At 44.2% G+C, this 15933-nt stretch overlaps 1 protein-coding gene and 1 long non-coding RNA gene across 2 annotated transcripts; one reads left to right on the forward strand and one right to left on the reverse strand.

Moving 5' to 3' along the window:
- Positions 1 to 224: 224 nt before the first annotated feature.
- On the reverse strand, positions 225 to 8025 carry LOC142069481 (uncharacterized). The gene is made up of 2 exons (XR_012665329.1): positions 7021 to 8025; positions 225 to 510 (listed from the first exon to the last, which is right to left on the reverse strand). It is a non-coding gene; the product is annotated as an uncharacterized LOC142069481 (long non-coding RNA).
- Positions 8026 to 8127: 102 nt separating this feature from the next.
- On the forward strand, positions 8128 to 12288 carry MRPS23 (mitochondrial ribosomal protein S23). Its single transcript, XM_048823980.2, has 5 exons — positions 8128 to 8294; positions 8762 to 8938; positions 10322 to 10399; positions 10511 to 10634; positions 11811 to 12288. Exons 1-5 carry the CDS (start codon positions 8251 to 8253, stop codon positions 11964 to 11966), a joined length of 579 nt encoding a protein of 192 aa, XP_048679937.1. The 5' UTR covers positions 8128 to 8250; the 3' UTR covers positions 11967 to 12288.
- Positions 12289 to 15933: the final 3645 nt, after the last annotated feature.

Consider the following 15933-nt stretch of genomic DNA (forward strand, 5'->3'; position numbering starts at 1 on the left):
AGGCTGGGGTAAGAGTCAGGCCCATTGACTTTAGGAAACATTAAGGAATGATTTCCCTAATAAATGAGTGATCCTGGCAGTTGCATTCTAGTGTATAGGGCGTGTACCATTCACACCCTTTCCTCTGACATATGTAGGCATTTAAGACCTGATCCAGTGCAAGTCATTCCGTTGAGTTCAATGGGCATTAGATGGAGCTCTTAGCCAGTGAAATCAATATCAGATCTTCTGTAGCTGGGCTTTATTTATGAACAAGAAATGCAGACTCAGGCTGCTCAGAGACAGTTGTGACGTCAGATCTGTGTGTGTAAGCTCACAGCACATCTACAATCAGCTATATTAATGTGGAACTGCATTTTATCAAAAATATGGTGTTACCCACTTAATGCTGAAAATAATAAGTCTCTCGGGATGAAGTGTGTGCAGTTTCTTTAAACTGTTTCATTGTCTGGAATACACCAACTCCTCCATGTCTGTCAAACGTACATTCAGGCTCCTTCACATTGTCTCCTAGAGGAAAGGGAATACATTTATTATAAGGTATTATTTCTGAAATATGTGTTCTTAATTTTCAACACCACAAATTTCTACTCGCTGATGGATCAGTATGTCTTGAAGCGTGAAACATTATTGAAGGTAGACAATTTAAAGCGAGCTGGAGCTTGTGGATCTCACTTCCTCAGAGTCAGTGACAGCATCTTCACTTTTTCTCAGTCTGTGTGTGCTTTGAGTTCTGACATCTAACATCTCCTAAAATTTTGAAGTGGAATCTGGTCAAAACAGCCAGTTTTGGCAATGCTGTTTTGCGAATCCACCATGATTCTGATGGTTTGCCATAAATTTGCCACTTTGCTCAAAACTGGGCCTAGGAATGCCTTGTAAGTTACACAATTCTGGTCTGTGGCAAGTTTGGGATAAAGCCTGAAATCAGGTGAGTTGTGATTACGGAGGCCAGACCCTCAACTGGCGTACGTAAATCAACATAGTGTATCAATGGAGCTTTGCAGCTATACAGCAGCTGAGGTTCTGGCCCACTTTGTTGAGGAAGATTTTTGCCTGGCTCAGGTAATCAGACAAGTGCGCCTATAAATATGACGATGAATGAATGGCCAGAACCAAACACATGATGAAAAAAATATAAATCTAACGTTATGAGGCTGTCTGATTCTGAACTTGACAACGTTTCGCAGTTTGGCCTCTGTTCAGAAGACCTAAATCAATGCTGCATCTTTGATGGATTATTTTTGGGATGAGTAGAGAGGCAGGCATTGCTCTTACTTTTCATGCCTTCATATGCATCTTTTTCAGTCAGCCTTTGCATGCTGCAATACAGTAGGTGCATTGGCACACCACTGCAGGCTTTAATGCTGACTTATTAGCGTTCACTGGCCTTTAAGACCACACTAGCCTCTTATTCTTGTTCTGGAAGGATGCTCTTGTATTTAAGGTGCAGGATAAATAGACAGCTCCAGACCTAACTGTAGCCAATTAGGAGCCCAGAGCTCCCTTCCCGAGTGATACTGGCACTTGGATACCACAGGGATGGGACCATACAGGTACCTAGATTGACTCAAACAGTCTCTGGATCATTCTGCTTTTGTAACTAGGGGAGAATTATCAGCCTGAGAGGCGCTTTAAGCCAGTGTTTGAGTTCCCCCATTGACAAGCATGGATTATTACTTGCAGAGGGGACCATGGGTTGAGAGCACTCTCCTAACAGCGCGCTCTGTTAATTTCCTCTGAAGCACCTGGCATTGCCTACTGTTGGAAGACAGGATGCTGGGCTAGATGGACCATTGGTCTGACTCAGTAGGGACATTCTTATGTTCCTGCTCTTGCCTTCCATGGTATATTATCCTGTTTGCTGCCTCTTGACCTTGTCTTCATTTCCCTGAACTACATCTGGGTGCTCTGCTGATTTCCATTTGCGTTAGCCCTGCACAACTCCCTTCGCTCTTAAAGATGTTGGTTCCCCACCAGGCCTGGGATTCTGTTGCCTTGCAGTGGCCAATCCATGAATTGCACAAGGATGATTATTTATTTTTGGACAGGCCTGAGACTGCAGCCACACAACAAGGACCCCATGGATGGAGGCAGGGCAAGCTTCTCTAGGAAGGGAGAGGGTGATGCAGTCTCCATTGCTTGGACTCTACAGAGCAGCAAGGGGGTCAGTTTTTAATATGTTGCTGTTTTATGATGTGGGGAACTTGTCCTCTAGGAAATAGTCTTGAGGCACCCATTCATTTCACACCAGCCCCTGCACAACGGTTGAGCTTTCAGTCACTGGCAAGGATGCAGCCTAACTGCTGATGGAGAGGTTTGCAGCCTCTTCAGCTGTAAAGGGGTGAAATTTACAGTGTGGGGCCAGGATTGTACCCAAACCTCCAGCTTTAAAGAAGATTAACTAACTCTCCACAGTGGGCTGCTAGAATTGACCCTTCTGCTTATTGTCCTTTGGATTTCTACAGAAAATCCAAGCCTTTTGGTGCCCCTGCCCAGCCAGCCAGCAGAACTGAACTCCCAGCTCCTCTCCCCACTGGAGACGTAACCCCAATTGCTACAGCAATCCATGCAAACAGACCTGCTTTGCAGCCTACCCTCAAAGCCACCAGCCCAGCAGTATTTTGGAGCAGCAGGGAGAAGCAAATTCTAATGCTGGGTGCCCCTTGGAGTGAATGCTCTGTCCAATAAACTTATGAGGAGAGAAGGCGGACTCCAAAGCAACACCCTAAAGTTCAGTCTGTAAACCAACAGGCAGCCAGTGCAGATAATGTGTGTAAGATGCACCTAAATGTTTTTTATCTAGAGATAGTTGCTATTAGTTCAGAGTTTATTGCTGCTGGGAAGAACTTCCAAGGCTTGGCGCTGTGGATAGAGCTGAGGCACCTACAACAGGGGGTCTTGGTTCTGCTACTGACTGGCTGTATGACCGTACCCTGATCACTTCTCATCTCTCTGCCTGGGTTTTCCTTCTGTACAGCTGCTAAAATAAAGGTCCCTGAACTCACCAGTGAGTTGTGAAGCCTCCTTCATGAGAAGTGCTTTTAGATCCTTGGATGCAAAGTGTTAGACAAAGTATTATTTATTACCTTAATTTTAAAAAGCATGAGGCTGAAAAACTGAAAGCTTCAGCTGAAAAGCTGAAAAAGTGAGTGCAAACTTCCTATTGCGGCAAGTAATTTCCATCATTAATCCACCAACACTGCAGTTATAAATAGTGGGAAATTGGAGCTTTACAAATGAATTTAAAGGGTTAGTGCCTGCTAACTGCGTAGTGTGGCCATGAATACAGTCCTGGACAGCTATTTGTAGTTTCCTTTTTTATTCTCTGTCTCTAATGGGGGGAGTTTGTTCCTCTGCAAAGAGTGAACTGAGATGATAAAATGGTCCCCAACTAAAACTCTGCATCCAAATCACTCAACGCTAACGGTGGTTTTGGATCTGGATCCAATTTTATTGCTTGAGGACAATCTCTAAGGTAGATTTATTGCCTCTTGCGTTTATAATATTTGAAGATGGATTGAATGTCTTGTGTCTGAAATTACCAAGTGTATTTTTCACATTGACCTATCCATAATTAGAGGGAAACAGAGGAATGTATCTAATAAATACAGATTACTTCTTGATTTCCATTTCTTGGAAGTCAGGTTCCTGGAAATACTGTAACAGTGAGAAGATTATTTATGCACAGCAAATAACCTTGGTATAGCTGTGAAATCTATAAACGAAATAAAATGAAATTAAAAAAGGAAAATCAGGCTGGGTAAGCCAGCAGCTGACAGGCTAAATGTTACATCTGCTGCCACACGGTGGAAACATAAGGTACCACCTGTCCTCGAGAAAATACCCCATAACAGCCAGGCCTGATTCTCTGTGGACTAGCCCCTGGGGTGGTCATTTTATACCTGTGCAAAGAGCGTGTGAAATGCTACTATTTGATACCCATGTGCGAAGAGGGTGAGAAAGGATAAGTGACAACGCAAGCTGTAGAGCAACCGAGAACCTGGCCTTTTAGTTTAGATCCCCAGGCTTAACCGTTGTCCAAAGTTGTCCTTAAACTGGAGCAATGAACAGGTGTCCTCAACTGTAATAGAGAGGTGTGGCCTGTAGAATCCACAGGTCCTTGTATGTGCTGCTCTAGCTTGAACCTAGCATGGAAGTAGGCAGGCCTTTGTAGACCCAATGGTCCCTTCTGGCCTTTAGTATCAATGAGACTCTGACTCCATAGGTCTCACCTCTATAATGCAACAAAGACAAGAACAGCCTCTGGGTACTCTGGAGATACATGCGGCCTCTAATTCAATTCAGTTATTTACCCTCTCCAGGCCTCAGTTTCCCTCTCTGTAATAGGGGACTTACCGATGTCCTAAGGCAGGGAAGTATTAACAAACACATAGCTGACTGCACTCAGACCCTCATATAGAGGGAAACATCTAGCTAGGGCAAATGCAAAGTATTATTTGGATGGGGGGAGTGTGGAGTGAGAGAGTAGGAGGAAGTGAGCTGCAGCCTCAGCAAGGCTACATGATTCTGAAGCCATCTGGGCTTTATTCTTAGACATATGGTATAAGCTTAAGGACTTTAATTTGTGTAAGTTGCCCGACATATGGATGCTGTACTCTTGCACTCTCAGATGTGCTTTCTTCCTAAGGGAAAGATTTAATGCCTGTCACAGTTACTGATCATTCACTCTCTCATCCTTTTGTAAGAAACAGATAAAAATTATACGGGTGTCCCTCTTCCCAGGACTGCAGCTGCCCCTCAGCTTGGATGTCCTCCTTCATCATCCACTAGCTGAGATAGGAGTCTGACCAGGCTAAGGCAAAACACATTAAACAAATCAATCATATACTAGGCATGTCAAACAGGCCTTAGTACATTTTTACACGGGTTTGGTGGGTGTAATGGGGTTACGACTGTTTTGCTTCAAGTCTGGGATTTAGCTATCAACATTCGAAACCCAGACACTTCATTGTCTTCACTGACAATAATTCTTAAGGCCAAGAGTTTTGGAAGTATGAGCCTAAGTCTATATTTAGGCATCCAAATAAGTGGCCTGATTTTCAAAGGTGCTGCCTGTCGCAGTGTAAGGGTAACTGCACCTGTCTCCCCTGCCTCCATGGTCCATATCGGGAGTGCCTGGTCTAGTCTCAGGTTTCTAGCTGTCACCTGTCTCTGGCAATGTTCCTTCTAATTTTTGACAGGCCATGTGCGCAAAAAATTTCTTCTGTGCAAATTTTTGCACAGGTGGTGTTTCTCCGTGTGCGTGGGGTTTAGGATCTGTGTGTGTGCACACAGCTTAGAGGGAACAGTGGTCTCTGGGTAGGGACCCTTGTCCCACTAGCCTCTGGCTGGGGTTTTTAAGGCTGCACAGCCCTCTGCCTTACACTGTCATAGTCTCAGTAAGCTAGTGTGCCTAAAGGCCAGCACCTGGGCTTTGCTTTCTCTCCCAGGACTATGAACAGCATACTGCCAGCAGTTACAAGTTATCACCCAGCACTATCTAAGCAAGCATCTTTATTCCTAAGGTAAAAGCAGAGAGAAACCATAATAAAAACAATACACAGAATTACTCACACACTAAACACGCCAGGAATTACCTATCATTTTATGGGATCCTAGTAGGCCAAAGTCTACCCAACCTTTCCACAGAAGGTCCTCTCTGTTTGCTGGATCAAAAAGAAGACCCTGGGTCACTTCAAGCTTGTCCTTTTATACCAAAAGCCCTTTTCTTTGTCTCCTAGTCTCTGGAAAACCCATCTTGAAACAGTATATGCAAACCAGTCCGGAGGCGGTATCTCTCTAGAGTTGTCTCAGTGACTCACCTTCATCAACCCCCTCTGTTTTTTGTTCCTGTAGCAGCTGTGATAACCCTCCCCCATGGAGTAGAACACAATCGTACATAAACCATTCATAACTAATACAATATTGTACATAGCTATCGCATGGGATTACAGTATCTGTCATGCTGCCCGCCCCAGGAGCTTGTGTTGATTTCAAGTGCTGAACATTGGGTGCTCAGCCCTTTTTGAAAATGAGGCCTGAAAATGGAGGATGGGATTATTCAAAGGGTTCAGCCTCAGCCTAACTCTGAAATCAGTGGAGCTCCCTATGGCTTATGGCTCTATCTGCACCCATCCCAGGGCAGGGACTAAAAATTGCACCAACCCGTTTTCACGTCTAAATTTTGACACACTTGGGGCTGCTGATTTTGTGATTGCAAACTGTGTTTTTCAATCCATCTCTCTTTGTTTCTCATGCAGATTCAAGTAAGTGTGTGTGTGTGTGTGTGTGTGTGTGTGAGAAAAATCACAAGTGCAACTTTAGGGGCCAGGCCTCTGAAAATTTGCTGCATTTGATTTCCATTGGCATGTCCTCTTTTAACCATCAAGCACTCCAGGGGCGAAGCTGAATAGCCTAAGGAAATGGCAATTACCAGGCATTGCTGGCAATAGATAAAGTACTAGAATAATGCAACACTTAGTGTAATGTTCAGTCATTCATAGGACTGTGCCTGGGCTCCTCACTGCATGAATTGCCATTGCCAAAGAAATCGCCCTACGTTGTAAGAATGATTTATTTGCAACACCACAATGTTCTCAAAGACAGTGTTGTAATAGGGGAAGGGTGTCACTTTATCCTCGCCCCCAATGAAAGACACTGTTTAGACATGAAAGCGCTTTTTGTGTAATGGAAGGGTGATCAAGGCAAGGTAAGGTGTGACTGAAATTATATTCCCTGAGGGAGATATTTCAGGATATTTAATCATAGGCGCAAAACATAATTAGAAACAAATCACAACGTTGACTGAGCAACAAGCCACAGCCAGGCTATTTTTAGACTGCCAGAGAAATCGTATCAGCCCATATGTATAGGGGCTGCAAAACTGGCAGAAGTCCTCTTGGGAATATCCCTCTTAACAAGGGTTTCAAAACAGCCCTGTGTCAGACCCCTTTCTGCCCTCAGTATAGTGGCATGCAGGGACCATAGGGATATGTTGGGGGACAATGTGACCATTACCTCCTGCTATTCAGAGCTGCTGCTTCTGGAGCTGTTATACTTTGCACATGGGGCCATTCCGCTCCGGGGTCAGCCCCAGAGTCTATCATGTCTTCCCTTTGGTTCGTGCATTGAATTCAGCTTAGCCAGAATTAGGGATCATCCTTTCTGAGAGCAGCCCAGTCCTACAACAGCAAGCCCGCCATCCTTTTTGTTACCACTCAGTAGTTCTCCGTGCTCCAGGGGATCTTTCTGTCCATAGCTTGAGCCTGTTTTTGCAAGTGGCAGCCGTGCATGCTGCATGGCTTGTTCCAACTGTCTGATGAAGGGATTAGTTTTAAAGAGCTTGTGTGTGCAGGATCCGAAATAATGTGTGCACTCAATCAGAAATTGTGTGCACAAGATAAGAAATCTTGCCATATCAAATGGGCTTCTGGCCAGTTGGGATCATTTAAAAGAGAGGGTTGGCATCTGAGCAAGGAGCTTTCCTGGGGAAGCAGAAGGGGCTGGCACATGTGACCATCCCCAAATGCCACGTGGCATCCATACGAGCTGGGCCTGGATTGTGCCGGCTGCTGGGTTTGGTTTGGGGGTTTCTTTGTGGCATGACAATGCACGGCTAGTGTTGCCAATCCTCCAGGACTGCCCTGGAGTCTCCAGGAATTAAGGATGAATCTTTAATTAAAGATTACATCATGTGATGAAACCGCAGGCTCTCGGAATACGTCCAGCCAAAACTGGGAACCCTGTGCACCACCGGGCGCGAGGCTGGCTGGGCGGCCTGCAGGCTCAGCTCCTCCGTGCCCAGAGCACAGGGGGTAGCTCCACAAGCTTGGGTGCCATGTCCGTGCTGGGGCGTGGTGAGCCTGGGTGACAGCCTGCCACGGCCTGGGGTGCCCTCGAAACTGGGGCTGTCTCTTTAAATAAGGGATCGCAGCAGCCTCCCATCGGCTGGGGGAGCTCGAGGAATGCCCTCAGCCGGGCTCTGGCATCGGCTGCTTCTGCCTGGTTCATCAATCCGCCTCGGGCTCTGCTCAGCCATTGGCTGCCTCTACCTGGCTCCTGGAGCCATCTCGGGAATCCTCTCGGCCACAGGCTGTGTGGGCCTGACACCAGCTCGGTCAGGCGGCGGGCCGCTCACTTCCGCTTCCGGGGGAAAGTGCGCGCCGGGGCCTGCTGGCGGGGAGGTGGTTGTTACGAGCCGCGGTTGCTAGGGGCGACCTAGGACGGACGTGGGGCAGCAGCAGCAGCATGGCGGGGAGCCGGCTGGAGAAGCTGGGGACTGTGTTCACCCGGTACGGGGTCACCAGGGACGGGACTGGGGAAGTTTCCTGGGGGCTGCTACGGGCAGGTCCTAACTGCCTGGGGTGTGAGAGGGCAGGTTCTTCCCCCTCCCCGCTGTCTGGCCTGTGGGGCCCCTGTTGACAGGCTCCACCTCCCTCCCGTGCGGGGAAAGGGGCTGTTCCCTCGGGGGTGTCGGTTGGGGTCGGGGAGGTGGGCGAAGGGGCTGGAGGAGGGCTGGTGCCCCTCGAACTGATAAGTGTGTGTGTGTGGGGAGGGGCACTGTTGGGGGGGAGGGTGTGCTGGGGGGATCCTGTGCTTGTAGGTAGGAGCTATAGGAGGGCAGGTGCCCCGGTGCAGCATGGGTTCCCACAGGCAGGTTGTTTCCCTTCTCTCTTGGGCCTTTCAGCGGGCCTGATTTTCACCGTTTTCCCAGCTCACGTTCTTCCTCCTCCCTTTGCGTCTCTCTCTCTTCCCCCAGGACACGGGATCTGCTGCGGTCCAAGGTGCTGGCTGAGGCGCAGAAGCCCTTGTGGTTCGATGTGTATGCCGCTTTCCCTCCACTGAGGGAGCCCATCTACCGGGAGCCCCGTCAGCGCTATGGCAAAGTGAAGGATGTTATCCCTCCCATTCTGTACCAAGAGGATGAGATCCGAGCGTGAGTTCTGCCGTTGCCTTCCATCTCTTTCAAGTTTTCCTGTAGCACAGACACAGTATTATCTATGCCAGGGGTGGCCAAACCATGGCTCATGCAGCTCTTTTACAGTTAAAGTGCTGCTCACGGAGCCCCCCCACGCTTTCCTCCCATTCTCCACCTACGGGGGGGTGAGGGAGAAGCTCGGGACCTCTGCATTGTGGGGGGTAGGGGCTTCTGCCCAGTGGGGAGGAGGGTCTCGGGGCTTCAGCCATGTAGGGCGTGCCTGCTGGGGTTTGGGGCTTAAGCCGGGGGTGGCCAAATCTCAGCAGGTTTAAGCCCCAAACCCTGGGAGGTGCCTCCTGCTGGGCTGAAGCCCCAAGCTCCAGCGTGCTGGCTCCAACTCTCAAACTTCTGAAGATTGTTGTATTCCACTTAGAGTGTCAGTGAGTTCTGATCTATGCCATAAAACACGCAGGAGAGGTTTCAGTTTCCCTTTGAAATTTGCAGTACGCTGCAGAGGGTGGCACTAACAGCTATCCAACAGATGGACCTATCTGTCACACCTTACTGAAGCCATTGCTCCTGTGTGAAACTTATTTATTTGTTTAGAATCTTTAAAAGTGTCTCTTCCATGTTTGAGGCATATGTGCAAATTTGTTTTAAATGATAGATTAGGAGAAAAATACAACAGCTCTTTAACCATTGTTTATCTCTGGGATATTTAATTAACTTTTATGTGCTTAGCTGTTCATCTGTACAATAGGGAAATTGTTGCCCATGATCCTGCAGTCTTGCGTTTGTGGATGTATGTGTTTATAATCACTGAAGTAGACTTGAAAATGATCACTTTAGATCAAGTCTAGTTTACAGTGGGAAACAAGCATCTACAACACCACTTCAACCACCTGGAGCTCTTGTGAAGCGCTTTGTGTCAACAGAATGCTTGTAACAGTTAATAAGTGTTCAAGAACTAGTATAGTTGCATTTATTCTGCGTATCAGTGGCCGCAAGGTCTTGTTTATAGCAGGGTCCTGGGAGCAAGGGCCCCCCAGGTTCTATCCTTGTCATGGTTATTAATTTGTTTTGTGACCTTTGGCAAGCCATTTTACCTTTCTGTGCTTCAGTTAACCCATCTTTTAAAAAGTAATAATATTTCTGTGCCTCATAAGTGTGTAGTATGGATTTAAAAGTGCGTGTTAAAGTACTTTTGAGATGCTTGAATGAAAAACAATCTATAAATGTAAAATATAGTGAGTGAGAAGAGAAGTAGTCAAGGAAATCATCTTTGCTCTATCCTAAACTAACTGTTCTCTGGCTTCACAAGTTCATTTACATCTCTGCCAGAACTTATCACCTATGCATGGATTAATGAGAAATTCAAACCGTATTTATTTTATTGAATAGGACATTTTATGAAGCATATGGGAATGGTCCAAAAGCCTTTGAACTGTCACGATTAAACTTTAAATCCACCTGCCAGAGGTAAGCTTCATGTTAGAATTAAGCTAGAATTAGCTCTTCAGTTTGTTTAATTAGTGGAATAAAATGTTTTGTTGCTACTGTTTGGTAAGTAACAAACATCTTGAATTCTAGGTTTGTTGAGAAATTCAATGAACTGCAAAAAGAAGGAAAAATTGAGCCGGAAAAATTGTTTGAAGAAACAGGAAAGCAGCTTTTAGCAGAGGGGATCATTCTACGAAGAAAAGGAACAGCAAATGTATGCATTATTTAAAAAAAAAAATACTCAAAAGGTGGCTGGTAAATTGATACAGAACCACTTTTTAGGTCGCTAGTTTATATGCATCCCAAGTCATTTGTGACAAAGGCATTACTGTTTTATGGCACCTAGGTGTCTAAGTAAATTGACAGGAATTGGGCCCCCTTCTTGGAAGTTTCAGCAGAAAAGTCAAGAATTGACTTGGAAATTAGAACAGACATGGAAAATTAACTCCCCTCTCTGCCATAGAAGTGGTCATACCATGTCAAGGTTGTACATTTCTGGGACAGAGAAGGAAACTTGCACTGTGGCTGAATGGAGGATTTCAATATCCAGGTCTGTCAAGCCAGCACCTTTCACAAACAGAGCATGTAAAAAACAATAAGGGTTATTCTGTCACTTTGATATATACATTTACATACTAATCTGCTTCAGGGGAAAATATTTTCACTATTCTTAATTTATAAAAAAATATTTCTCCTAGTATCCCACAGTAGTTTAAAGATAACACATTTATAATAGAGTAGATTTATTTTTAAAATGTGTCCATTCCTATTACATTAAGTGCATGCAGTGCTTGTAAAAGGTAGCAGCGTTGAAATAAGTGATATTTGTGGTACAGTAATAGAATATTCTTATGGCAGTGTGCATGATATTGTTATAGAATACAACATATACTATATAACTGGGATATAATTATGACTGGTAAACCGAGCACAAGCATTGTTTTTCCTCTGCAAAAGTTGCGGAGGAGGGAGAAGGATGTGGTTCAAGTTAAAGAGTAGGAAGAAGAAGAAAAATTGTTGCTGGGTGAAGAAAAATTGGAAAGATGAGAAATTCAGTTTAGTTGTGACATTTCTCTCTCTCTTTTTTTTTTTTTTCTTTTTTTTTTAAGTCAGTGTTTCCCAAATCCCTGACAGGTGGCGACCCCTTTCCACTTACATTTTCTGCTTCTCACATTTAGTGCCTTGAATCTCCTCATTCCTTAACTCAGACTAAGATGATAGTAAATCATAGCCTTGATGTTTTATTTCTTCAAGTGTCTATGCATTGGGCTCTTCTGAGGCACACACTGGGACCACAGCTTTCTCTTTGACTTTTCATGAAACCCTTGGGGGGGAAGTCAGGACTCTTTGTAACTGTACATTATGGTGATCATCTTCCTGTCAACTGTAGGTAGCACAACAGACTCTTCAAGAGGCCAAAACCAGGGATCTTGTGTTAGAAATGAATCTTCAAACCATGTTGGAGGAGACACAAGAACAGAAGCAAGACCAGGAGGAGGAGCATCTCGAATCAACAGACATGCAGAAGGAAAATCCCTTGTCCTAACAGTTCTACATTTCTCAGCTCTATTGTCTTGGCATGTGTTGTAACATGTTTATGGCCTTTGGCATTCAATGGTCCAAACTGTACAGACTGTTTGACAACAGGCTATTTGCTCAAGGGGGCATGGTTTAGTTGTCCAGCATTGATGCCTGTTATCCTGTGCAGGACACTTAACTCTTCTGCCTCAATTTCCACATTTGTCAAGTGGGAATAATTCTTTACATTACAAAGATGTTGAGGATTATTTTCTTGAATTGTGCTCTGAGATGAAAAATGTATTAGAGATAATAATGGCTTAGACGATTAAATATTTTAATTAAACATACACCCTCGTCAAGTGTGTCATTTCTTTGTTGTGGTGGGGCTTATCTTCTCACATCGGATAGGATAAATGGTTTTGTGACTGTCTCATCATTGTTAAATAAGCACTTCTTCTCTTACTGTAGAAATGGTATATGCTATGTAGCCTGACCTGCTGTAATATCTGCATAAAACACCGACTGTCATCTTTTAAATTTTTGTAGAGAAGGCCTACTTTTTAATTGTATATATTGAACAGGGCATCTGTTAGTCTTCTAGATACATTCTCCTGCTTCTCTACTTTCTTTATGCATAATCTGCTAAACCATAACAATACCTGTAAATGTAATCTTGCAATGGGCCCTTGCTGTAATTCTGTAAGGCAGTTGATAACCATCTGTGAAGTGAAAGGTCAAGATTACACATAGTTATTTGCATAGACAAAGAGGCTCGAGCTTTTAGTGAAATAGTCTGGGGGAAAGAGGAGTCTCTTGGCTTTGGGGATGAGAGGTGGGGAGAAAAGAAATTATGAAGACAACTATGGAGTTGTACTGAAGATTAACCAATCAGCTAACAATTGTATTCAGAAAATGTCTGATCAGTATTTGTTAACATCCACTGTTTACAATTAGGGGTTTTGCGTTTCAATGTAAACCAAAAACAATTACTCAAACACCTATACTATGTATTTTAACGATCAGTTTTAAAAAATAAGCATTAGACATCCCCTCCATCCCCTAGAAAATGGCAATATTCCTTTAAAGGGATTTTCAATGTGTTTCATGCCTGGATAATCTGTGCTTTTTCCTGTTAGTGAACTGAAACACATAGAATATTATCACCTGCAGCAGCAGTGCTATAAGCAATTTTTTTCTCATATGCTGACTGTGTGTAGTTTAGCAACACAGGATGCAAACAGGAAATGGGGTTTAAAATGCTTTTGAGTGTAAACTCTTGTATGTTTCATTTCTTTTGAAAAAACTGCATTCTGCTCAAATTGATGTAGCCACAGTAGAATGGGTGAAACTACACCAAGAATTTTCAGCACTGCTGTAAAGTTCACCTGTAAAGTTAGATGGCATAGTTGTAAAAAAATTACACTACCATTTCTAAGGTTGTTTCTACTAGGCCACTTGTAGAAAAAGTGCTAGTATAAACAGCTGAGAAGGTCATGGGCTCATCAAGAGAGGGACCAATAGTTCTGCATCTCCTGCAATGCAGTGTTGTCTCCACTGTCCTGGTCTGGACCCTTGTTAAGGTGTTTATCGAGACATTTTATTTTGAATGTTCTTCCATTTGCATTTATTGCTGTGGAAGTTGTTCCTAACCTGTAAATAATTAGATGCAGTTTCCAAATGAAAACATTGGAGTGAGTCATGAAGTGAAATCGCATACAGTATAACTATTCATGTGTTAGATTACATGGTCTCCCGTTTAGTTTCTCTCAGTTACTTCTGTAACAAATTGCTAAACTTAGAAATGAGAGGATGTTTTTTATTTTCTAATGGGTGCTATCGCAAGGTACGGCCTTGTATCTAATCAAGCTTTGCTCTCTGCACCATCCATCCTTCTAAATCATCATGAGCGATAAAGATGGCTGATTGCAAATTCAGGGCTAGATTAAAACCTCACAATCTGCCCTGAGTATGTAGCTCTATGGCCCCAGGAGCAGACAAGAGAAGCAATGAAGACTCAGTCAGTATTACTCCCCCACTTCTCTGCGGGAGAGGGGAATTTATTTTAGCCCATTTTGAGGAGCAGTCGGTTCCCACTGTGTCCCTGACCAGCTGCTCTGGCCAGTCAGTGGAGGGAGGAGAGGGGAGGGGAGCCAAGGTCTCTCTCATTTCCTGCCCCTCTGCCTCATCCCCACCCATGTGCTCACAGTAGGGAGTAGCAGGTGAGTAGTCCTGGCTCTCTTCCCCAGGGTTAGAGTCACAATCTGAGGAGGACATTAAGGGAGGCATTACTTCCCTTTTCTCCCTGCATGACTGAGTAATGGCTATACCTATCCGGCCCCTACCAATCAGTTTTGATAACTGTACATAAGAAAGGATCTATTACAATGTGCTCTTCTGTACTGTTGCTGCGTTAGATTAGGAGTGCTACATGTAGCTGAAACTTGATTCGTAAACTAAGCTGCTATGACGTGGAAGATAGGAGGTGTGTATGATAAGAGCGTCATTTGGTTTCAGAGTAGCAGCCGTGAGCCGTAGCTCACGAAAGCTCATGCTCAAATCAATTGGTTAGTCTCTAAGGTGCTACAAGTCCTCCTTTTCTTTTAGTGTCATTTGGCTGTCAGATTTGTGATCAGTGACATTTGACACTGTGCCATATTCTAATATCATATAACCATAGGTCTGCAGCTGTATAATTCAGTGGAGTGCATATGTGCTATTATTCTGAAGTGGGTAATATGGCCCAATTAACTGGAAAGATTAGAAATGGATAAGTGAGTGCACATGTTAAATGAGCAGACAGGGGTCAGGTCTCCCTGGTGATGAGGGAAGTAGTTGGCCCTTGTATGGCATAGATAGGGAAATTGCTTTTAGGTAGCTTGCAGTGTAGAAATAGCCTTTGGAGTCTGTAGCAGTTTGTTGGCTGACCTCCATATTGAGGCTTCTTCCAGCTGAGTAGCTCTAGACACAAGCAGTTGGGGTTGTTCTACTGCATTGAGGATTTGTTCGGGCTGATAGGTAATGGGGAATCTGGGGTTCAGCCAGCAGTAAAAGACATGAAGTTAAGTATTTTGTACAATCAAGAGAAAATACTGTTGAGAACAGAGCTCCATTTTTTTATACTTAACACTTGATGGATGCATTTGCCGTGCTCAGACTCAAACGTCAGTCACTGTGACCTTAGAGGAGCTCAACTATTTTAATTAAAAGGTTCTGAGCGAAAGCCTGGGGTGAGCTATTTATTATTTATCAAGCATTTACCTTCCTGCAGTTAGCAAAAGGTCAGTAGCTTCATTCAAAGCTTTGGGTTTTTGTTAGGAGCTTAGATGAAAAAGATACGCAATCAATCACTCCTACTTTGGGCATGTGTGTATGCAGGTCACTACTAATAATTATTTTGGCTTTTAGGACTTTGTACCACCAACTCGTGCAGTGAGTGTGTGTCACTCATTGAGGTATATTTCCACAAAAACAAACACCAGCTTGTGATTACGGTTAGTAATGAGATATTGATTGTTTGCAAATGTCGCTGTGGAAAGCTTGGTTGGCATCTCTCATGTTCACTTGGCTTCTATCCACTAGATGGAGCTGAAGCATTTTCGCTATTTCCAGGGGTCTAGGTTTACGTTAGCTTCCTTTTATACTATTGCAAATTTTGAGAAAGTCTGTGTGAGTTCACTGTGGAAGTTTCAGAGAATCTAGGGATCCAAAGGAGCAAAGTCCCCATAAGCACGTCCGTTTATTTTATTGCACAGTAGATAGTTGTGTGAAGGGGAGGAAAACTAATTTTTTGGTACTTCTTTTAGTGAATACATGCAACAATGACAATGTTTCCTCTCATCTCTCTCCTCTCCATGCATTTTCATTGTATTCCTCGTTGCCCGAGAGCCTTAATTAGTGTGCATAAAGTAATGTCAGATACACTGCTGAAAATTGCTCTTCATGTGCATTGTAGTTGTATTAACATTGGCCCTGCCTCTTTATTTTTGTCACTG

Source organism: Caretta caretta, chromosome 17 (genome assembly GCF_965140235.1).
Source record: "Caretta caretta isolate rCarCar2 chromosome 17, rCarCar1.hap1, whole genome shotgun sequence".
Taxonomy (NCBI): domain Eukaryota; kingdom Metazoa; phylum Chordata; order Testudines; family Cheloniidae; genus Caretta; species Caretta caretta.

What these genes read in the sequence shown, in the direction of transcription:
- MRPS23 (XM_048823980.2), top strand. Translation starts at nt 8,251, where the DNA reads ATGGCGGGGAGCCGGCTGGAGAAGCTGGGGACTGTGTTCACCCG. An exon ending in CTGGGGACTGTGTTCACCCG is followed by an intron (nt 8,295 to 8,761) that starts GTACGGGGTCAC and finishes CTCTTCCCCCAG; the next exon opens with GACACGGGATCTGCTGCGGT. An exon ending in TTTAAATCCACCTGCCAGAG is followed by an intron (nt 10,400 to 10,510) that starts GTAAGCTTCATG and finishes CTTGAATTCTAG; the next exon opens with GTTTGTTGAGAAATTCAATG.